General features: G+C 38.1%; 1 protein-coding gene across 3 annotated transcripts in view; it reads right to left on the bottom strand.

Moving 5' to 3' along the window:
* Window positions 1-24,459, bottom strand: part of GKAP1 (G kinase anchoring protein 1) — an 83,162-nt gene that overhangs the window by 50,522 nt on the left and 8,181 nt on the right. For all 3 annotated transcript variants that reach the window (XM_033236965.1, XM_033236967.1, XM_033236966.1), the window contains exons 3-6: window positions 20,700-20,958; window positions 15,973-16,116; window positions 5,425-5,502; window positions 1,245-1,368 (exon numbers count right to left, since the gene is read on the bottom strand). In XM_033236965.1, coding sequence (XP_033092856.1) covers window positions 1,245-1,368; window positions 5,425-5,502; window positions 15,973-16,116; window positions 20,700-20,915 — 562 coding nt within the window. In that variant the 5' untranslated portion in view covers window positions 20,916-20,958. The remainder of the gene's footprint in view (window positions 1-1,244; window positions 1,369-5,424; window positions 5,503-15,972; window positions 16,117-20,699; window positions 20,959-24,459) is intronic.

Here is a 24,459-nt window from a genome sequence, read left to right as displayed (position 1 = left end):
CATGAATAGCAGCTACCATACTGTACAGCACAGGCTAAGTATTTTTTAACATTTCCCACATTAAAAATAATGTACTTTGTGGTTTTTCTTCAAAAGTTTAGTGGATAGTAAAATTTCTTTTGTCTTCTCCATTTTATAAAAAATACAAATGATACTACAAACACTTTTCTGGTAGTAAGTCTTGTTCTAAAATTTGTATTTTCATTTTTTAAGATGCAGTTCCAGGTAACTTGAAGACATTGACCAACAATGGCTGAAATATGAAAACACCATTCCTGGCTTAGTGTAAGCCAACTCAGTTCATGTATAAGGAAAATAATATGTTTCAAGATGACTCAAACTACAAATGTCAATTTTTATTTTCAGTAAGTTTTAGAAAAGAGACAAACTCAAAAATACAAAAAGATAAATTCTTACTAAAGTTTTATGGGGTTTTAATGACTGATTTTAAATTACTTTAAAACCCCAAATGGTTTTAGTTTATTTCCCAACAATTTTGTCCCTTCCAAAACTCATGTTGAAATTTAATTGTCACCAGGTGTGGTGGTTCACGCCTGTAATCCCAGCACTTCAGGAGGCCAAGGCGGGCGGATCTTCTGAGCTGAGGAGTTTGAGACCACTCTGTGGAAGATGGTGAAACCCCATCTCCACTAAAAAATACAAAAGACTAGCTGGGTGTGGTGGTACAGGCCTGTAGTCCCAGCTACTCGGGAGACTGAGGCATACGAATTGCTTGAGTCACAGAGGCGGAGGTTGCAGTGCACCACTGCACTCCAGCTTGGGCTACAGAGTGAGAATCCATCTAAAAAAAAGAAGAAGAAATTTAATTGCCATTGTAACAATATTAAGAGGTGGGTTCTTTAACAGGGAATTAGGCCATCAGAGCTCCACCCTCACAGGTGGGATTGGTTATAAAAGGGCAAATTTGGCCCCCTTTTGCTCTCACTCTTGCCATGTGATGACTTGTCAAGAAGGCCCTCACCCGATGCTGGCATCTTGATACCGGACTTCCCAGCTTCCAGAACTGTGAGCCAATAAACTTCCATTCATTATAAATGACCCATTCTCAGGTACTCTGTTACAGCAGTACAAAACAAACTAAGACACAGGTTTACATTTTTTACATTCTACATGATACATGAACAACTTTTACTTATTGTTTAAAAATTATAAAGATATTTACAACTGAAATATAAAAGATGTAGAATAGTTCTTTTAGCATGATAGCATTGTATATATATTACCTTCCGAATGAAAATCTTTTAGTGATACTGTGAGAGGTTTGTCTTTTCCCTGATGATTCTTTCTTTTATCTTTTTTATTCATAACTTTGGACTGAGTTGAAGTATTTTCAGCATTTTCATACTCCTAAAAGGAATTACCAACAATAATTAAGTTCAGTTTACAAACTGTAAAATAAACTCACCAATAGGTAATATGTTTCTTAAAGTTTATTTTTTTTAAAAATAAAAGGCAAATAAAAAAACAAAATTTAGGCTAGCCAAATTGTATAAATGGATACCTCTTTATTCATTTACTCAATCCCTTACATCTTAAACATTAAAATGAAAACAAAAAAAGTTACACCTTGGTCTATAATCCCCTCCTCGTTGCTACTTTCTTCCTTTCAAGACCAAATTTAAGACAATAATCAGCAATTTCCTGCCTCATCCCACTGAAATCTGGCTTCTGCTGGTCTCTGACACTAAAATTAAAGTCAACCTCCTCTTTATCACCAAATCCAAAACACTTTTTTTTTCAAGCATCTCTTGGTTTTCTTAATTCATTTCTGACTACTGCTAAGTTTCCTTTGCTGGCTTCTTTTCTCAACCTTCTCAAAAGTATAGCAGGTGTTCACATTATCCCACTCTTAACCTATTTAACCTTTATACCCACTGCTCTTCAATCTCAAAGTTTAAAGTTCTACCAATAAACTAATTATTTCTCTACAGACAGACAACTGAACTGGAATGTTCAATAAGCATCTCCACATGAAATATATTCTATCTTTCCATCTCACCACCCTGCCTTCCCCACTGGATCCTTTATGAAGTACCTTGTTATGCCACCACCATCTGGACATCTGTCTAAGTTGGAAACCTCAGAGTATCCTTGCCTACTCTCCTACACACCTTACAGCCAATTAATTACTAGGTCTTGTTTAACTTATCTCCTGAAGATCTCTTAAATTCATTCTCTGTTCTTTGTACACTCAGTCATTTCCCCAACTCCCTTTTGCTTGGATACTGCAACAGTCTCTAATTTTAGCTCCTCAATCCATCTTCTACACTGCTACACATGAGTTTCTAAAATGAAAACCCAAAATCAATCTAAAAGTTAAAATGATTAGGGCCGGGCATGGTGGCTCACGCCTGTAACCCCAGCACTTTGGGAGGCCGAGGCGGGCAGGTCACAAGTTCAGGAGATCGAGACCTTCCTGGCTAACATAGTGAAACCCCATCTCTACCAAAAATACAAAAAATTAGCCAGGCGTCATGGCAGGCGCCTATAGTCCCAGCTACTCGGGAAGCTGAGGCAGGAGAATGGCGTGAACCAGGGAGGCAGAGCTTGCAGTGAGCCAAGATCACACCACTGCACTCCAGCCTGGGCAATAGTGTGAGACTCCGTCTCAAAAAAAACAAAAAAAACAAAAAAAAACGATTAAACAGCTTTCTGCCAATGGATGTATAAACCCAATCTCCTTGCCTAGTACATGAAGTAATTTATGTCCTATCCTTCTGGTTGTATCTCCAGAAGTTCCAGGTCCTTACATGACAGTTTTTCAAATATGCTATATTCTTTCACATGTATACATCTTATATACTTGCCACTCCTTCCTTCAGAATGCCTACTTTCCTCTTGTCTACCTCATGAACTTCTAATACATCTAATAAGACTTTTTAAGGAATCCTTTCCTAAAACCCATCCCCATTAAAGGCACTGAAAAGCCTTCCAGTTTTCTGAATTTCCACTGCACTGAGAACATACATCTTTCAATACTATACGCTATGTCTCCCTCCACTACACTCAAGGGGCACATTTTGGCTATTCAATAATTATTTGGTGAATAACTGACAGAAAGAACAGAAAATGCCATCTCAGTCAGACATGGTGGCTCACTCCTGTAATCCGAGCACTTTGGGAGGCAGAGGTGGGTAGATCACCTGAGGTCAGGAATTCAAGCAGCCTGACCAACATGGAGAAACCCTGTCTCTACTAAAAATACAAAGTTAGCCAGGGTGGTGGCGCATGCCTGTAATCCCAGCTACTCGGGAGGCTGAGGCAGAAGAATCGCTTGAACACGGGAGGCGGAGGTTGTGGTGAGCCGAGATTGCGCCATTGCACTCCAGCCTGGGCAACAAGAGTGAAACTCTTCTCAAAAAAAAAAAAAAAGAAAGAAAAGAAAATACCATCCCAAACTTTAGTTATCTGTTATAAAAATCCTTAGGCTAAAACAATTGTATTAAGACTTTTTTATTGAATATTGACTTTTATCTCAATGACTACACATCAATACAATCCCATCAAACTACCCATTGTATACAAAAGAAGTTCCTCCCTTCTCTTAGTCATTATCATCTGCTAAAATCAATGATTTTGAGTATTACACCTATGACTGTGCAAAGAACACTGGCTGGCAGTATGACATTTTATCAACACTATTTACTCTATTTCTCCTCTAAGGAAACAGGTAATCCTTCTAGCTTTAGAATCTAGACATATATCCATAAATCTAACAGCAAGAAGTCACCTTTGTATAATATTCTATTTGATAAATTTTATCTCCTAATTGAGCAAAACAGGATTACTTCTCCAGTGTAACCTGATAGTTCATTTAAATGATTAAATCATAGTAAAACTAGCTGTATCAATTTTTGTAATTTTCCTGCTTTGAGTCTAAATGGCTATGTAACAATAATGGTTATAGTTCATTCTTTGTCATTTGGGGTAACGGAAAGAGGGATATGGAAATGAAACACATATAATATACACAGCCCACTTTATTAGCAACTTTTTTCCTTTTCCCTGGAACTATAGTTCAATAACTAGCAAAAGCAATGCTGTGAATTTTTTTGTTAAGATGGGATCTCCCTTTGTTGCCCAGGCAGGAGGAGTACAGTGGGATGATCATAGCTCACTGCATCCTCTAACTCCTGGGCTCAAGGGATTCTTCCACCTCAGCCTCCCAAGTGGCTGGGAATACAGGCTCACAGCACTATGCCCAGCTAATTAAAAAAAACACATATATTTGGAGACAGGGTCTTGCTGTGTTAACCCAAGCTAGTCTCAAACTCCTCGCCTCAAGCAATCCTCCTGTCTCAGCCTCCTGAGTAGCTGCTGTGAATTTTAATTATTTGCTTCTTTTCATTTTGGATGAAGACACTAATGCACAAGGACATGGCCAAAATGTCTTAAGGATGACCAGAGGCCATTTAAGGTCAACCACTGAGTAATCACAGCTTGAACAAATTTTATAAACCAAAAAATAATCCCAATAAATGTTAACGAATAAAATGTTAAGTGATGTTAATATAATGAATACTCACATAACTTAAATACAGAAACTGGAAACCAACACTTCTTTTTACTCAAATCCTCCTACAATAACAAGCTATAGAATGCATTTCAGCACACAACCTAATATCAAAGCTCAGTGACAAAGGCTGAGTTTTCAAGGCCAAAATTTCAGAAATGGCCTCCTACTTTATTTGAATGTAGTGCATCTCTGGCAGAGGTCTCTTAAAAAATGCCCATGTACTATATAGTAGCCCATATTAAAATTTTAAATCCACTTATTTTCTAGGTTCATTTAAAATTAAAATAATCAGCTGGGCACGGTGGCTCACGACTGTACTCCCAGCACTTTGGGAGGCCAAGGCACGTAAATCAGCAGAGCTCAGGAGTTCGAGACCAGCCTGGCCAATATGGTGAAATCCCATCTCTACTAAAAAACAAAATTTAGCTGGGTGTGGTGGCTCACGCCTGTAGTCCCAGCTACTCAGGAGGCTGAGGCAGGAGAATTGCTTGAACCTGGGAGGCGGAGGTTGCAGTGAGGTGAGATTATGCCACTGCACTCCAGCCTGGGCAACAGAATGAGACTCGGTCCCAAGAATAAATAATAATAAAAATAAATTAAAATCATCTGTTGTGAATCTTATTCTCTCTCTTCCCTTCATCTTAGGTGGGGAAATTCCTTAACTAAATGTTCCAAGTCGTCAGACAAAGCTTTAGTCCAACTGTTTCTGTTCTATCTCAAAACTTGAGAAGGAATCCTATTATAAACACTTCTTGGTAATATTTCATTACGGTAATGAATTTTTGGACAAACTTTATAGAAGAAATTTTATGTAAAATTCAAATAGGTTGATTTTAACCTCACCACTTAAACTTCTAAAATATCTAAATCATTAAGTATGTAAATACCTTTTTGTGTTCTTCATATTCTAATTTACTTAGTAACAATGCCTTCTCAAGATCTGCTTCAAACATTTCAGATGTCAGCTAAAAAAAAAAAAAGTTTCACAATAAACAGACAATATCATTACATCACACGAGCAAAATAACCACAGACATTACTATATAGAGAGGAAAAGAAAGCAAATACGTTAAAAAACAATATGGATTCTCCAAAGTTATCTAACCATGCCAAACTAGGAAGCCTATATTCTATAGAAGACATCAAAATACACACTTCCAATTTTGAGATTTTCATTTCTCCTCTTCATTGTTAATTATCTGTTGTATATGATATAATCTTACTTTTCACCTTAATAAAAAAAAATCTTACCAAATAATTGGCACTATAATAGATGTCAAAGGCAACATTCAGTTTAGGACACCAAAAATTATGAGTGATTATTACTCAAAAATATAAGAATACTAAAAAAAAAACTCAATAAACATTATTAAACACAGTATACCACTTCCTGGATATAGAAAAAACCACAGGTACATAATTAGGTTGCCAAATGTCCTGGTATATGCCAGGCGTTACAGAATAATTGTTCATAGTGCATCTTTTTACTCTCAAATGATAAACTATATGGTTGCTTTAAGTCATCTAATAATGATTCTTTGTGATATACATTTGTTCCTCTTTTTCACTAATCAATCTCACCTAACTTTTTTCTTTTTTTTTGAGACAGAGTCTCGCTCAGTCGCCCAGGCTGGAGTGCAGTGGCACGATCTCGGCTCACTGCAAGCTCCGCCTCCCGGGTTCACGCCATTCTCCTGCCTCAGCCTCCCGAGTAGCTGGGACTACAGGCACCCGCCACCATGCCCGGCTAATTTTTTTTTTGCATTTTTAGTAGCGACGGGGTTTCACCGTGTTAGCCAGGATGGTCTCGATCTCCTGACCTCGTGATCCACCCGCCTCGGCCTCCCAAAGTGCTGGGATTACAGGCGTGAGCCACCGTGCCCAGCTCACCTAACTTTTTAAAATCTAGCTTTTACCACCCTCCAATCCAATTAATCTCTACAGGACTTACTTTTCCTAATTGCCAAACAGAATGCTGCAGTAGTTGGATGGAACTTTGGGTTGTCCACTGCTGGGCATAAAGTGAGTGTGTTTGCAGCTGTATATAAGACAGTTGCAACATGACATGTGTAAACATCCTGGATTTGTATACATGTATGTGTCCATGTGTACAGGGTAACAAAAGCATAAATTTAGTGGGCATCTCTTTTTTTTTTAAAATCAGTCCAGAATCCCTTCCTCGATTCCTTTAAATAACTGCAATTCATTCCAAAGTCCCATGGTCTCAGCAGGACAGCCAGTCACATAATTCTGTACACTAAGCACTGCCATACCACACAAACACCCAAGCTATCATCACCAATGACAAAAGGTGGGGGCAAGTGATCAAATTCCTTTTTTTTCTCCCAGGAATTTTGAGAACAAAGAAAAAGCAGGTGGAGTTTAATTATCTGATGATAACCGTTGAAAAATGACATCTACTAGTTCATGCCTCTGAGCACTCCCAAATTCCTTGGTTTCCAGCTTTCCCAAGACCTAATTATTTAGTTTTTAATTCAAATCTGAGAATCACTCAGTATCCTTCAGAAAAGTTTTTTTTACCTAAGTTAATCATAATTATATCTGTTGCTTAATAATTTTTAAAAATCTAAACTAAACTAGAAACCAACTCCAAAAGGAAGTGATCTGTTTCAAAGAGACACCTTAAAAACTAGAAAAATCTTAATACTGGACACTATGAACTAAACATTTCTAAACAAAGTCATCCCTTTGAAAGCATCTCATCTAATCCTATGTTGATACAATAAAAAGAGAGGAAAAAAGATTAAGCTCACACAGAAAAACAATCTAACTCAGAAAAATACAATTAGAATTAAAATGGTAAGTAAGGATATATAGGACTAGAAAATCAGATTAAGCCCACTGTAAATTATACATACTTTATGGAATAACTGAAAAGAAGTGAAAAATTAATCTAAACTAGAAATTAGCAAGAAAAAGTAATAAATTAATCTTTTAGGCTTATTATATACACTTACGTACATGGGTATTCAACAGTTATAAGGTAAAAGGAAATTTACATCAATTCTCCACCTAACCTCATGGCAAACTGATATAAAATGTTTCACTACACTTAAAGGACAGTAATCATCCTAACAGAAAAAGTAACAAAACTAGGCCGGCACAGTGGCTCATGCCTGTAATCCCAGTACTTTAGGAGGTCAAGGTGGGGGGATCACCTGAGGTCAGGAGTTTGAGACCAGCCTGGCCAACAGGGTGAAACCCTGTCTCTACTGAAGAAAAAAAAAAAAAAAAAAAAAAATCAGCCTGGCATGGTGGTGCATGCCTGTAGTTCCAGCTACTCAGGAGGCTGAGGCAGGAGAATCGCTTGAACCCAGAGGTGGAGGTTGCAGTGAGCTGAGATCACACCACTGCACTCCAGACTGGGTGGCAGAGTGGGACTCTTATCTCAAAAAAAGAAAGAGTAACAAAACTACTTGTTTATTCTGAACAAAGTTGGTTCAACTTGCCACTAAACTTTTAATCCCTATTGATGGCATTTAATTATAGAAAGGGCATTTGAGATTATTTGTAATATGTCACATAGTCTGACGATATTCCAGAAACAAGGTACTGAGCAGAACAGGTTAGGAAGTGGAATTCTTGTTAGACGTCATTTTTGTTTTTCATATTAACTCACAGAATTTAAATATTAAGGCAGCTCATTCTAATAGCTTGATAAAAACTGAACGACACCGAAATTTTAAAGTAAAAAAATATGGCCCTTCCAGTAAGAGATTCTAATAGTAGTGTGGACTTTAAATTTACCTTTTAATTATTAACATAAACTAGTATACAAGAAAATGCAAGTAGACAAAAATGATTTAAATTTAAATTTTTGAAACTAGAACAAATCTTTCAAAAATGTCTCTGTAATGATCAATCAGCCACTAAGGATTCATTTAGAGTCTTCTAGGGGCTGTGCCCTCCTGCCTAAGGGGCTTAAAGCAGCAGCTTAAATTTGGTCTTTGCCCTTGAAGAATTCCTACCCAGCTGAGGATGTAAGATTAACGTGTATGAGCTACAGGAAACAGAATTAGACATTAAAAGAGCTACAAAAGTTGAGAAAAAGAAGATCAACAACAAACGTAATTTTACGTTGGTATTTAAATGTAGATACAATTTGGATAGGCAGAAACAGAACTGCACGAAGAGCCACATTATGTTAATGTTACAATATCAAGAAAAGATATACTATGGGATACTAAGGAAAGTCATTCTGACAAAAAGTGAATTTTAAACATTACAAGAAAAAGATGTGGAAAAAACACAGGCTTTGGGAGATCACAGAAATGGATAATTTAAATTCCTATTCCATCCATGCTAGTTGTGACTTTGAACAAGTTATATTAACTTCTGTGAATCTCAGAATATTTAAAAAGAACATTGGAATATCAACTGTACAAGGTAGTTTTGAGGATTTAAACTTGTAATACGTATGAAGTACCCAGCACAGTTCCTGGCATAAGAGCAGTACCAAATGAATTAGAATTACCCTCCCATGTTGTAGAACAGTAGAAAATAAGATTGCTTAGTTAGGGCAGCATTAGGTCCCAGACACTTCCTAAAATTTAAGGATATAGGGCAGACAAAAGAGGAATGCTAATATTAAATAAAAGTAATTTTTAAGACATAAACTGGAATATTAGAAGAGCAAGAACCTAGAATCAATGTGTCTAACTAAGCCATTGTAATCTCAGACAGTATATGGGCACCTGGACCAAAATGTAGCAGTGCAGAAAATAAAGAAGAGACTGATCAAGTTTTGGAACACCAACAATATAAAGTGTGAAAGAATCAAAGATAAGGTTTTTGACCTTAGATAATAGGGAGAAAGGTACCACAAGACCAACACATATCAGAAAAGAGAAAGAAAACATGATTCGAAATTCTCTAAACATATCTTTATTCTCTGTCAAAGACTGCTATAAATATAGCTGACAATCTACTTAATCAGTAAATGTACAGGTAAAAGAGAGAGGGAGACAGAGAGACTGGGCCTATAAGACAGGCTCCAGGCAATAAAATGCAAATAAAACCATACTTTTAAAAAAGTACCTTGTTTAAATTTGCAAATGGTAAGTTCCTTCTTATTTTCTTTTTATTTATGGGAGGAGGAGGAGAGGAAGAAAAAGAGGAAACAGTAGGCCTAAAATAAAATGCCTACAGAATTCAAGAAGATACTTACATGTGCCCAAGATGGAGTACTTCAGATCCCCTTCCTCTTGACTTCCTCACTGCCTCCTACTCCCCATCTAGTAGTAAAACATTTTTTTTTTTCTAATTAAGCAAACCTATAGCTCAATCAGTTAAAGAGTATGAAGAACCAATGAAAAACCTAAAGGACAGTAAATATTTTGGTGCTAACATTTTTTTGAGATTAATTTGTAAGTCTAAGTACCATTACAATTTTACCCATTTAAATCCAAACAAAATAAATTCCAAATGAACAGTCAGTCTTCAATTCTCATAGGCAACATGGAAATATAGTTATTATAAAACAAAAAAGATCCCCATTCTGAAGACATCTAACACTTATAGCCAACTGATTACACTTAATAGCAGTAGTGCATAGTGGTCCTCTAACCCATTCGATTTTCAAAGTGTAGACTACGTATCTTTCAATTATTTTCCCAGAAATCTTACAGTAGTCTTATTGAACATAATTATTCCAAAGGTTGTCAAGAGTTCTACAAAAATGACATATATCATTCACATTCATTACCACATTCAGTTCATCTCAGCTAATGTATTTTTATGTCTTCTGAGTGCTGTTTGCATCTACTAAGTCTGCATTTTTGTTGTATGCTTTATCATACCTCCAAGCAATAAAAATGGTTCATGAGCCAAGAAAGAATTAAAAGTAGTAATGAAAACAGAACCGTAAATAATGCAACTATAAAAACACAATAAATTTTGAAATTAACAGGACTCCAATACAGTGAACATAGAATATAAATGTGTATGTGTAAGGACAAGAATGATGTCACAAAAGGAGCAGAAATTTACATTTAAATTTGTAACTTTAAATTTATAAAGTTAAATAAAATTTAAAATTTTTAAATTTAAAGTTATAAATAGAAAATTAAGATAATGAACAAATTTTTCATTTGAGTCATCAATCTTTTGCTCCCAGCTACCTGTCAAGAAATCTGGTCAGAAGACTGGGTGTGGTGGCTCACGCCTATAATCCCAGCACCTTGGGAAGCTGAGGTAGGTGGACTGCTTGAGACCAGGAGTTCAAGACCAGCCTGGGCAACATGGCAAAACCCCATCTCTACTAAAAATACAAAAAATTAGCCAGCCATGGTGCAGTGTGCCTGTAGTCCCAGCTACTTGGGAGGCTGAGGCGGGAGAATCATCTGAGCCCGGGAGTCAAGGCTGCAGTTAGCCATGATCGCACCACTGCATTCTAGCCTGGGCGATGGGAGTGAGACCCCGTCTCAAAAAATACACGAAAATTTTAAAAAAAAGAGAGAAAGAAACCTGGGGAGACCAGTGGCCTGAAGATATCACAGTTTTTGTTTCACTTTCAAACAAAGCCTAGGGACCTGTAGGAGTCTTTCCAGAACAACTACTAAGTAATGCTTTCCAGCATAAAAGTGATTAATTTTGTTGCTAAAGAGCCAAAAATACAATGGATTAATTTGAATTTATACTCCTTATAAGGAAACCAGGTAGTCAAACTACTGCCAAGGGATTTATTACACCAGTCACACACTTAATGATAAATATGACACTCACGAACAAACAAAACCAGAACAAGCTATTGGAAAAAAACCTTTATCAAATGAACCGAAAGATGTCACATACGAGAGAACTTGCTATTGTGGACATACTAATAGACATTTCACATCAGAGTGAGAAAAATACCAGTGACGTGTAGAGTTTGAATCAATACAGTAACAGAAGAAATACACAATAAAATTTGGTCTGTTAATCACTGAAACCCTTAAGAGATTTTTCTACTTATTTTTTCAGTTATGACTTTTTAAAAAAGGTACACTGGAATCAATAATATCAGTGCATCATGAATAAAACAGATTATACCTAAAAAAATCTACACAGAGATTTATTCATAGGCAATAGCTATCAGTGAACAATATGGTTCTTGATCTTGATTTAATCATTTTAAAAAACAGTAGCTGGGCAAGGTGGCTCATGCCTGTAATCCCAGCACTTTGGGAGGCTGAGGCTGGGGGATCACCTGAGGTCAGGAGTTCAAGACCAGCCTAGCCAAGATAGTAAAATGCTGCCTCTACTAAAAAAAAAAAAAAAATACAAAACATTAGCCAGGCATGGTGGCACATGCCTGTAATCCCAGCTACTTGGGAAGCTGAGGCAGGAGAATCGCTTGAACTCGGGAGGTGGAGGTTGCAGTGAGCCAAGATTGTGCCACTGCACTCCAGCCTGGGTGGCAAGAGCGAAACTCTGTCTCAAAAAAAAAAATTTTTTTTAAGTGAAAATTACGCATACAACCAAGTCAAAACCATGCCTTACATGTTTTTTTGAAAAACAGCTTTACTGGGATATAATTTACATATCATTTTATCCATCATATATCATATGACACCCATTCCAATTACTTCATTGTGGACTACTTTTCCACAATGAAGTGTGCTGGGATAGATACAAGTTAGCTACTACTTAGAGTTAATTATTTATTGAACTAGCTTACTCACCACTAGTGTTTTTTTATTGTTTGTGCTCTTCATTTAGATTTCCTTTTTAATTGGCAGGAGCACATCTCAGAAAAATTTGCAGAAAGGATAATGGTGGTATACTCTCTCAGTTATTGCTATGTCTGAGAGTGTCTTTTTTCTTTTTTTTTTTTTTTGAGCTAGGGTCTCGCTCTGTCACCCAGGCTGAAGTGCACTGGCATGATCACGGCTCACTGCAGCCTGAGTAGCTGGGACTACAGGCATGCGCTACCACATCCAGTGAATTTTTGCATTTTTTTGTGGACATGGGGATTTGCCATATTGCCTAGACTGGTCTCGGACTCCTGGGCTCAAGTGATCTGCCTACCTTGGTCTCCTAAAGTGTTGGGATTACAGGCATAAGCTGCTGCACTGGGCCTGAGTACGTTTCTTTCACATTCACACAAATGACTTCTAAGCTAGATGTGGAATTCTTGGTTCTAACATTTTCGTTCTGGTATTTAAAGTAGCCAGCCTGATTCTTCATCCTGTGTAGGCAACCAGTTTTCTCCTTTGCATATATTTATACTACCATTTCCTTATTCCTCATTCTTAAAAGTAGAATCTAATTCTTAAAAGACTTAAATTTGGTGTTCTTTTCAAGCTTAGATTCAAGTCTTAAGCTTAAGGAAATTTTTATCAAAATAATCTTTTTTCTTTTTTGTAGAGCTGGGGTCTCACTATGTTGCCCAGGCCAGTCTCAAACTCCTGGCCTCAAGCAATATTCCTGCCTCAACCTCCCAAAGTGCTGGGATTATAGGAATGAGCCACTGCACTCGGCCTATCAACATAATCTTTAATATCTGCCTCTGTTCTATTTGTTTCAGGGGCATTAGTTATGCTTCTACTGGATTTAAATTCAGTGTTCCAATCTATCATGTCAATTTTATCAGCAAAACTTATCTCAAATTTTCCTTCACACAATTGGCTCAGCTTTGTAGATACTCTGGTCCTTCTAATTAAGTTTTTAATCTGCTATGAGTTTATTTCCTAAATTTTAAAATTCACCCATATCACTTTTGTTTTGTTTTGTTTGAGATGGAGTTCCACTCTTGTTGCCCAGGCTGGAGTGCAATGGCATGATCTTGGCTCACCACAACCTCTGCCGCCTGGGTTCAAGATATTCTCCTGCCTCAGTCTCCCCAAGTAGCTGGGATTACAGGCATGCGCCACCACGCCAGCTTAATTTTGTATTTTTAGTAGAGACAGGGCTTCTCCATGTTGGTCAGGCTGGTCTCAAACTCCCGACCTCAGGTGATCTACCCACCTAGGCCTCCCTCCCAAAGTGCTGGGATTACAGGTGTGAGCCACTGCGCCCAGTCCCGTCTCACTTTTAATTCACCCATTTCCCTTTTAATTTCTCTCAGTCACTTTTTCATTTTAGTTCATTATTTTATCTTACCTTGTTATATAACGTTACTATCCCCTTAACTTTTATAAAATGTTCTAGCCTCTTGATTTTTATTAAAGCAAAACACAGGTGCTATCTAAAATTAACTTCCGTTTCCTGCAGCAAATCTTTTTCAAGGTGTGCTTTCACTCCAGACACTAAGTACAATGTTCTTTTCCTTCATGTGCCAGAAACTTTTCTTCCATTGACATGAGATTAACTGAGATCTAGTGTTTGCTCATAAACAGGTGAACTGGGTGCTTTCCTACTGTTCATCTGCTTGGGTGTTTAATTCTAGCTCTCAGATTGTGTGCTGAGACTTAGTTGATGTAAATTCGCATTATCAATATGGTGATTTAGGATTAGGAAACTTTGTTCTTAGCATAATTTCTCTTTTGTGTTTGACATAAGCAGCCAAATAACAGCTAAGTTTTCCATGTCCAGCTTTCTGTCTGGCTCAGCCCTCCATCCCCGAAATTTCTCATACTGTGTCAGGAAGAACACCCACCATACTGTGTGCTTTCTGCCTAGTATATAGTCATTGCCTGATCCCTCTAAATGTAGCTACTTTTGAAATCTATTATTAATAATAATAAAATAGATTCCAAACAGTATACTGTCCATCAGTTGCAAGGCTTGCCCTTATCTCTTCCTCACCTTTCAGTGTAATTATCTCAAGATCTGCTCTACTTCCACACATTATTTTCTTCCAAGTGAGGCTCCCACATAAGGTTCTAAGTCTTCCTAAGTGATCCATCAGTAGTATACTCAGCAGAAATTCATCAAAGTTCCTGGGCCTTCAATGGCATCCTTATACAGGATCGGGGCCAAGTTAGACTAGTTCCTTTTCATCATTACCTGCTCATTTCAGCAGCAATCAGTGGGAGCAGAAGAAAAGGCAATCAGATATCTGTGATCAAGTTCCCATGTTGCATGAAATTTATTTTGGTGCAAATTTGAGTAGTTTTCCTCCATTAGTTCTCTAGTGCACTTTAGGCCACTGGGAGAAATTCTCTCCAATGAAGACACTGGCAAATTCTATTACTGACTAAACAAGTATATCATTAAAACATTTATATTTGTAAACAAGAATTGGTCATAATGAATATTTTATAAGGAAAAAAAGAATCAACTCCTAGAAACAGTACAAGATGATTTATCCAGTATACCAGTGCCTGGAACTGCCATTTGAACAGCACTACTGCATGGCTCTACAGTAATAATTGATGCTCATAATGATGAGCCTGAGGCACTGCAAAATCCTAAAGAAAATGTTATAATTAGCATAGTTTGTGTTAAGAGAATAACTTAGTATAGTCTATTTATTTTAAAACTGATAACCCAAGAATGACAGAAATAGCCACTCTACTAGACCTAGTATCTGCTAGAACGATACTCATTCTGAATGTATCAAATGATAGTCTGACAGGCAAATAAATAACTCATCACTTACTATATACACACAGCATCTCCTAGAGTACATTCCAGGCTTAGTATGTTATTTTCCTGGACTCCACACACAAAAAAGATATGTATTGGTCTTAATGAGTTATCTATTTTATTTGGTTTTTAATGACATTTAATAGAGACATAGAAGAACAAAATATCATGTAAACAGGTTAAAGAAACAACAGTAAAGTTTCCCAAAAGCTTTCTTTTTTAAGCAAAACTGTCACTGGGTATTATTTGTTTTGTTTTTTGTTTTGAGACAGGGTCTCATTCTGCTGCCCAGGCTGGAGTGCAGTGACAAAATCATGGCTCACTGCATCCTCCACCTCCTGAGCTCTGGTGATCTTCCCACCTCAGCCACCTGAGAAGCTGGGACCACAAGCGTGCGCCTCCCTGCCCAGCTAATTTTTCTATTTTTTGCAGACAAAGGGTTTTGCTATGTTGCCCAGGGTGGTCTCAAACTCCTAGGCTCAAGGGATCCACCTGCCTCAGCCTCCCAAATTGCTGGGATTACAGGTGCCAGCCACCACTCCCAGCCTAGTCACTGTGTATTTTTAACAAGAGACCTCTGCCCTACAAACGTGATTTTCTTACTTAGAATAATTTAATACTGTTCCCCTACCTTCCCTGTCTCTCCTTGATTTGTAAAAGGCAGATGATTTTTAAAATCACAAAATAACTGCTTCATATTGCCAAAACTAACATAAACAACAAATGTATCAATTTTGTTTTTGAGTAGATCAAAAACAGAACCCCTTATTAAAAGCAGCAAATGTGAATTAATCCAATACAAATTGCTTCTCAGAACAGTGGTGACATGAATTCAGAGGCACTGCCATCTGAAAAATCCATAAATTCAATGAATAAACAAAGCAATTTTATTTACTTAGTTGTACCTGCTCATCTCTTTGTCTCCACTCTTGCCAATTTTCTTCTCGTGAATCCTTCTGTACTGGGTTTGACAATGGAAGATCATGTTGAGCGTTACAAACAGCATGGGAGGATTTCTGGGGAATTTTCTTAAAAGCAAGATTCCTGAGCTATAATAAAACAAAGAAAAAATATATTAAATTCAGTTTACCAATCCTGGGATACTAATGATTTTTTAAATTTAAAAAAAAGGTATTTTTATACTTCTACTCCATTCATTTTGCTAACTCACACAACTAAAGTTATTATTTGTGTTTTGTACAATCTTTGTAGAATGTTAATTTTGCCAGCATTTGAGATAATATTGGTAGAGATATGAAATGATTAAGTGAAAAATGTATTATACTCTATTATACCGCCATTTTAATCATTCTTTACTAAAGAAAAGTTCATAGGAGTAGAAAACAGTAAAACAAGTGTGCTCTTAAAATGCAAAACACAGCCGGGCTCAGCAGCTCACCTCTGTAATCTTAGCCCATTGGAAGGCTGAGGCTGGTGGACTGCTTGAGTCCAGGAGATTGAGATCAGCCTCAGAAATATGGCAAAACCCAGTCTTTACAAAAAATACAACAACAAAAACTAGCCGGGTGTGGTGACACACACCTGTGGTCCCAGCTACCCAGGAGACTGAGGTGAGAGGATCACCAGAGCCTGGGGGGTTGAGGCTGCAGTGAGCAGTGATCATGCCACTGCACTCCAGCCTGGGTGACGGAGTGAGACCCTGTCTCAAAAATAAAAATAAAATAAAATGCAAAACAATATAGCTCAGAAGCATACACATTTAAAAGTTTAAAGAGTAAGAGATCGCCTAAACAACTCTGACAACTACTTTGCTAGTGCTGAAAAATACAGGGCCTAGTCCACAAAGTAACATAATCAACTAAAACAGTATGGGCCAAGCCACTCCCAACAATAAAAATAATCTGAGACAAAGTAGTTGAAACAAGAGAGAAAAATACTGAGAGGCTGTTATGAACTGAATTTGTTAAATTAAGTTTAGCCAGCAGACTGGGCATACTGCCTATGAGCTAGCCCTGCTCTGCAAGGAGCAGTTAAAAAAAAAAAAAGTTTAAAGCTGCCTCCTTACTTTTTTTTTTTTTTTTTTTTTTTGGCAGAGTCTCGCTCTGTCACCAGGTTGGAGTGCAGTGGTGCGATCTCGCTCACTGTAACCTCCGCCTCCCAGGTTCAAGCAATTCTCCTGCCTCAGCCTCCCAAACAGGTGCGATTACAGTTGCATGCCACCACGCCCAGCTACTTTTTGAACTCCTGACTTCAGGTGATCTGCCCGCTTCAGCCTCCCAAAGTGTTGGGATTACAGGCATGAGCCACCGCGCCTGGCCCCCACTGCCTCCTTACATATTTTAAGTTCAACTTGAAAGTTTCTCCATACATAGTGAACTGTAACCTAACAATATATAAACAAACTATAACCTACTTTTGTACCAATCACCCAGTTTTAGCCAATCACAGGTGGCCAACTGTCAAACCATGTTGAAATGAGGCAAAGGTGGAGCTGTAACCAGTCCAGCTGTTTCTGTACCTCACTTCCATTTTCTGTCCATAAATACTACCTGACCATCTGACAGCTCAGGAGTAGCTCTGAACCTATTCTGGTTCTGGGGGCTGCTGAATTGTGAATCGGTCTTTGCGTATTTGAACTGTTCAATTTAATTTATCTGAAGTTTTTAACAAATTGTATCCTCCCTAAAGATACCTTGAAGCCCTAACCCCCAGTGTCCGTGAATGTGACCTTATTTGGAATTTGGGTCTTTACAGATGTAATCAAGTTAAGATGAAGTCATGCTGAATTAGGTTGGGCCCTAATCCAATATGACTGGTGTCCTTATACAAAGAGGTGAAGACACAGATACACAGAGAATGCCACATAACAACACAGGTAGAGATTGGGGTGATGACACAGCAAGCCAAAGGAATGCCATGGATCAACAGCTGCCACCCAGAAGCTAGAAGAGGCACGGAAATACTCTACTCAAGAGTCTCAGAGAGAGAATTACCCTGTTGACGTGTGGACTTGAACCTCTACTAGACTCTAGAACTGTGAAAAATAAATTTCTGTTGTTTTAAGCCACCAAGTTTGTTGTATTTTTTTATGGCAGCCCTGATAAACTAATAAAGAGGCTTTCAATTGTGGATTAACAATTTTAACCGGTAATATTAGGTTGGTGCAAAAGTAATTGCAGTTTTTACCAAGTACATTGTTCTACAAAAGGGAATAAGATAGAAACACCACCAGTAGCTGGTTTCTGATTTGGAAAGGACATTTAAGAGGAGATGCTGCTGGAAATGAAGCACTGGTAGGTTGGCTGCTGTTTGCTTTACAGAAAGTAAAGGCTGATAGAACTGCAAATGGCTGAAGTGCAAAGGGCAGATCCTTCACACTCATTCTGTTTTACATTTTCTTATTCTCTAATATAAACTCCATTATTGCCTTATTTTCTGTTTCCCCCAAATCATCTTAATTCCTAAAAGAAAATAATGGGCAATCAAAAGTTCTGAAAGATCTGACTTCTGAAAGGTTATTATCCAGTGAGGAAAATGTCTTTCCTTTAAAGTAACTGTGTGGATAGCATTTTAAAGAATATTTAGAAAGCAATGGAGATGGAAATTTAATAGAAAAATATAAAGTTAAAATACTTTTTTCTAAGTCTTGGGACATTACTACGAGAATAAAACACTTTTACTACTTCTTTCATTAAATAATAATAAGGAAGGTCCTTATATACCCAACTGCTCCTTCTATTAAAACAAAACACATACTAGAGTTGTATTTCAGCATTTCTTTTAAAAACAATGGGCATATTAAATGTTGGTCATGTAACTAATGCTAAGGATGTCTAGGAAAAAACGGCCTTCTATACAGTTTTTACTCTGAAGAAAAGAAACGGGCCGGGTGCAGTGGCTCACACCTGTAATCCCAGCACTTCGGGAGGCCAAGGCGGGTAGATCACGAGGTCAGGAGTTCTACACCAGCCTGGCCAACACTGTGAAACGCCGTCTCTACTAAAAATATAAAAATTAGTCAGGCGTGGTGCCAGGCACCTGTAGTCCCAGCTACTTGGGAGGCAGAGGCAGAAGAATCACTTGAACCCAGGAGGTGGAGGTTGCAGTGAGCTGAGATCGCGGCACTGCACTCCAGGTTGGGTGACAACGCAAGACTCCATCTCAGAAAAAAAAAAAAAAATGACCATCGAATGCATAAAAATGTACATTCAAGGCGAGTTACAGAGGGTCAGAAAGACAGTTGCACACCTGTAATCTCAGCACTTTGGGAAGCTGAGGCAGATGGATTGCTTGAGGCCGCGAGTTTGAGAACAGCCTGGGCAACGTACTGTGACCCTGTCTCTACAAAAAAAAAAAAAAAATTAGCTGGATGTGGTGGTGCTTGCCTGTAGTCCTAGCTACTTGGGAGGCTGAGGCAAGCGGACTGCTTGAACCCAGGAGTTTGAGGCTACAGTGAGCTATATGCCACTGAACTCCAGTCTGGGCAACAGAGAGAGGCTGGCGTGGTGGCTCACACCTATAATCCCAGCACTTTCGGAGGCCAAGGTGGGTAGATCACCTGAGCAACACGATGAACCCTGTCTCTACCAAAAATACAAAAAATTAGCCTGGTGTAGTGGCGTGTGCCTGTGGTCCCAGCTGCTTGGGAGGCTGAGGTGGGAGGATCACTTGAGCCTGGGAGGCAGAGGTTGTAGTGAGCCGAGATCGCACCACTGCATTCCAATCTGGGTAACAAGAATGAGACCCCGTCTCAAAAAAACAAAAACAACTAGTCATATGATTTTTGCCTATAACAGTAGAAAACAGGAAACAACCCAAATGCTTATCATGAGTTCAATTAAATAAAGTATGAAATAACCACGTAATTAAATATTGTAAACTGTGGATTCATTTAAAATAACAGAGATCTGTATTTACCAATATGGAAAACTGCTCATGGCTAATATTTTTTAAAAGCCAGTTATGAAACAGTCTATTAAATAATCCCATCTTCATTTAAGTATAACACGGATATATACATACACATATATATTCATATAAATTTATATATGTGTACAGAAAACACATACCAAAATATTAATTGGTTATATTTCTGGTTATATCTGTAAGTGACCTTTGCTTCCTTTTAAGACTTTCCTAACCTTTATGCAATGAGCACACAAACTTCCACAGTCAGAAAAAAATGCATTTTAAAAATGTTCAGGCAGGGTGTGGTGGCTCATGCCTGTAATCCCAGCCCTTTGGGAGGCTGAGGCAAGCAGACTGCTTGAGCCCAGAAGTTCAAGACCAGCCTATACAACATGGCAAAACTCCATCTCTACAAAAAATGCAAAAATTAGCCAGGTATGGCAGTGTGTGCCTGTGGTCCCAGCTACTCAGGAGGCTAGGTGTGAGGATACCTTGAGCCTAGGAGGTTGAGGCTACAGTGAACTGTGATCATCCCACTGCACTCCAGCCTAGGTGACAGAGTGAGAGCTTGTCTCAAAAAAAAAAAAAAAAGATCATTACATTTGATTTTAAATATACACAAATTCACATCTATTCATTGAATATTTACAGAATACCTGTGTAACAGGTACAATGAATACACAGGTGAACAAGATAGTATCTGTTCTCAGGATGATTATTGTCTACTGGGAAAGCAGACAACACAAATAATTTTAAGTGTTACCTCATTTGCTTCACTCTGTTGCTGTTCCTTCTTTTTTCTTCTTTTCTCTCTTTTTTTCTCATTTGTAGTTGACTTGCTTCCTAAAGTTTGAGACTTTCCAGTATTTCGACCTTTACCTTTTCCAGGTTCTGAATCAGAACCACTGCCACTATCCACTTGTAACAGGGCAAAACGAGAAGCAGTAGTGGGAACAGAACTAAGTACTGCTGAGGCCATCGTAAAGATTTTTCTTTTAAAATACTTCTGTCAAGAATAATTTCTGTGGGGAGGGAGAAGAATAGGCAGATGGGTAAACAAACTCTCAGTAAAATCCGTTGTAGATTCTAAAACAACCATATGTATATAAAGTAAATTTCTTCTGACACTGGCTTTAGTAAATTTGGATTAATACCCACAACACTATTAGCGGTATATTTTTATTAAAGTAAACAATGTAACATTTTACAATAGAAAAATGATATAAGATTTCACAGATATAATGTGCTCATTTTTCCATGTATACTTGAAAAATGCATGGTTTTCCTCTCTCAATAATTCTGTAATATATACATATTTATAAAGAATATCCTAAATCAATATGGTTTACAGTGGAAAAGAGTATCATTTTTTCATTATATACAAAAAAAGACCTTTAGTCCAACTACATGTTAACTCCCAACTTCCAATACAAGAAAAAAAGGAGTAAAGACAGAATACCATCTTTATCATATATAAAATACTACCATAAGTTTGATTCTGGAGACTGTGATTTAGAACTGACAGCAAAAATAAAGGGCTTAAATTCTCTCAACCAAAGGAAACTTTTCAAAATGCCTTCCGCATTATGTTTTAGTTCACTAGCTTCCATGCAAGCATAGGTGAGTGTAGCTTCATGCCGTGTGCTGTCAGCTTTTCCACAACCGTTTAGACTTAGAAGGGATCTTAAAAGTCCCCCAGTAGCTCCTAACCCAAATCGTTAGTTATACAGCTAAGGTAAGTGGAGTTTAAGTTGGTTATGTGACTTCCCTCAGTTCTTTCTGGAAGTTAGTGGCTGAGTGTCCACCTGGACCTAGATTTGCTGAACCTTAATCTGAAAGTCCAAATTAAGAAGCCCTGTAACAACCAGAAGACTAAGCACTCTTCCAATTAAAAAAGACACAGATTGTCTTAACAGAATGGCAACTCAGAAATTTGTATTTTGAAATGTTTCAGGTACACAGAAACTGAATAAAGCATTCAGTTTGAAAAAAATTAAGATGAACACTCCAAGTAGCCAGCACAAAGGTTAACAAAATGTTAACTGACTTCTATGCTTCTCTCCAACTGCATTCCCCCACTGCACCAGCCAGAGGTAACAAGTATCCTGATTTTCGTATAACTTACTCCTTTGCTTTTCTTTATAGTTTTATCCTATGTCTTGATTCACAGTGCTCATATCGGAATGAACTGCTGTCATTTCCACAATATCCCACTGGTTACAAATATATTTCTTAGTACATCACATTATCACACAGGCCACCCTATTCATTGTGGGAAAGGGCTTTGTAAAGGTGAATACTAAGAAGTAAGGATTATTATTAAGATCCATTCTAAAAGCCAACCACACACTATCGTTTGTATGTTTTCAGGAGGGAAGAAAAATGAGAAGCACGTACTCAATCTCCCACCTTAAGTAACCAGAAAAACATTTAGAAATCTTTCAAGTTTTTGGTATACAATGAAGAAAAATCACAGTAAGAACTGATGTCTGAAGATGCTGTCTAGCCGTCATTAAATCATAGCATTTTTATTCCAATATCATGTCAAGACAAATTGTTTCTGTGCCTAGAAATATGCAAATCAAGACAAAATATCACAATGTACAGAGATGATACCACATTGATAAATTGTGACAGATTTTTGCTTCCAATCTTTCCTGCAAGCATGGGAATGAAAGTTTCATAAGTTATGACAAAGGAGAAAATGTTTCAAAATGGAAAAGAAATTCCAGATTTATTACGGAAAAGATGAATTCTGCTTCAACCTCAACATATTTTATTAAAATAATCCTATAGGCCGGGTGCAGTGGCTCACACCTGTAATCCCAGCACTCTGGGAGGCTGAGGTGGGCAGGTCACTGGAGGCCAGGAGTTCGAGACCAGCCTGGGCAACATAGTGAGACCCTGTCTCTACTACAAATACAAAAAATTAGCTGGGCATGGTGACACACGCCTGTAATCCCAGCTACTCCAGAGGCTGAGGCATGAGAATCTCTTGAACCCAGGAGGTGGAGGTTGCAGTGAACCGAGATTGCACCACTGACTCCAGCCTGAGCAATGGAGTCAGATTCTCTCTCAAAAAAATAATAACAATCCTATATAAAATGTTACTTGCTTGAGCACTCAAGGTACAATAATCCTATATAACTGTTCAACTATCATTATATTCAATTTTAAATGTTGGGGCTATTAATTGCAAGTGGCAGCTGTATTACTGTTCGCAAATATTCACTGTCCCTCCCTGAAGGGGAATTATACTATATATCACTTCTCTGTTGAAGGCAGGCATAACCAGGTAACTTACTTTGGCCAGTGAAATATAAACTTCAAAAAGCTTTACAAGTCAGTGTGTGGTTCAACGTGTCCTCTTTTCCCTGCTTCTGTGATTGTAGAAGCATATACTGAGATGGAATCTCTATCAGCCAGATCTAATAAAGTCTGCAACCACAATAAACAAAGCCCCCTTACTAACCTGTGATGGACATGTAGCTTGAGCAAGAAAGCAACTTTGCTGCTTTCAGCTACTGATATTTTCAGATTGCTATTGAAGCCTTATCATGACTTATAACTTACACAAAGAAATTTCTTTCCATTCTAGGACTGATACTAAAACTGTGAATTTCATATATGGATTATTTGCATGCATTAAATGTTCATAGATTTCTATTCTGAAACATCTCTCCAAGGCTCATAGAAATTTTATTTCTGGGCCGGGCGCGGTGGCTCAAGCCTGTAATCCCAGCACTTTGGGAGGCCGAGACGGGCGGATCACGAGGTCAGGAGATCGAGACCATCCTGGCTAACATGGTGAAACCCCGTCTCTACTAAAAATACAAAAACTAGCCGGGCGAGGTGGCGGGCGCCTGTAGTCCCAGCTACTTGGGAGGCTGAGGCAGGAGAATGGGGCAAACCCGGGAGGTGGAGCTTGCAATGAGCGAAGATCGCGCCACTGCACTCCAGCCTGCCTGGGTAACAAAGCAAGACTCTGTCTCAAAAAAAAAAAAAAAAAAAGAAATTTTATTTCTGTAGCATAAGGCAGAGCTATCTTACCAGGGTATCCTTAGATAGTTTCCCTTAGGCCTTGGGGCAGCTGGAAACCCCTGAAAAAGTAAGAGCCTCTATTCCAGTCACTTCCAGAAACAAGCAACCTCATCCGGTGCTCCTCAGTGGGTAGCTCCTGCACATGTCACTCTGGAGTTACATCAACTATGAAAAGAGAAGTGCTCCAAGTCCTAGTAATCTACCTCATCAGACAACTGCAGAATGCACTGCTACCCATTATTATAGACAGGCTTGTAAAACTGTTGGAAGATTATGTTCAAGGTGCCTAAACAGCAAGGCACACAGTAGAATAAGCAGGAAGTCAAGAACGGGGGAGCCCAAAATCGAGTGAGCAAGGTTTCCTTAAAGCAACAGCCTTAAATCTCTGTATTGATTATATTTTTCTCCATTTGCCAGTGACATCCATTTTCAGCAACATCAAATCTAGCTGCAAGGTGACTGCTCAAACAATGCATAGCAGA

This window comes from Trachypithecus francoisi, unplaced genomic scaffold (assembly GCF_009764315.1).
Source record: "Trachypithecus francoisi isolate TF-2019V2 unplaced genomic scaffold, Tfra_2.0 Lachesis_group16, whole genome shotgun sequence".
NCBI lineage: Eukaryota > Metazoa > Chordata > Mammalia > Primates > Cercopithecidae > Trachypithecus > Trachypithecus francoisi.
Note: the sequence above shows the minus strand (reverse complement) of the source record. Positions and strands in the feature narration are given on the sequence as shown.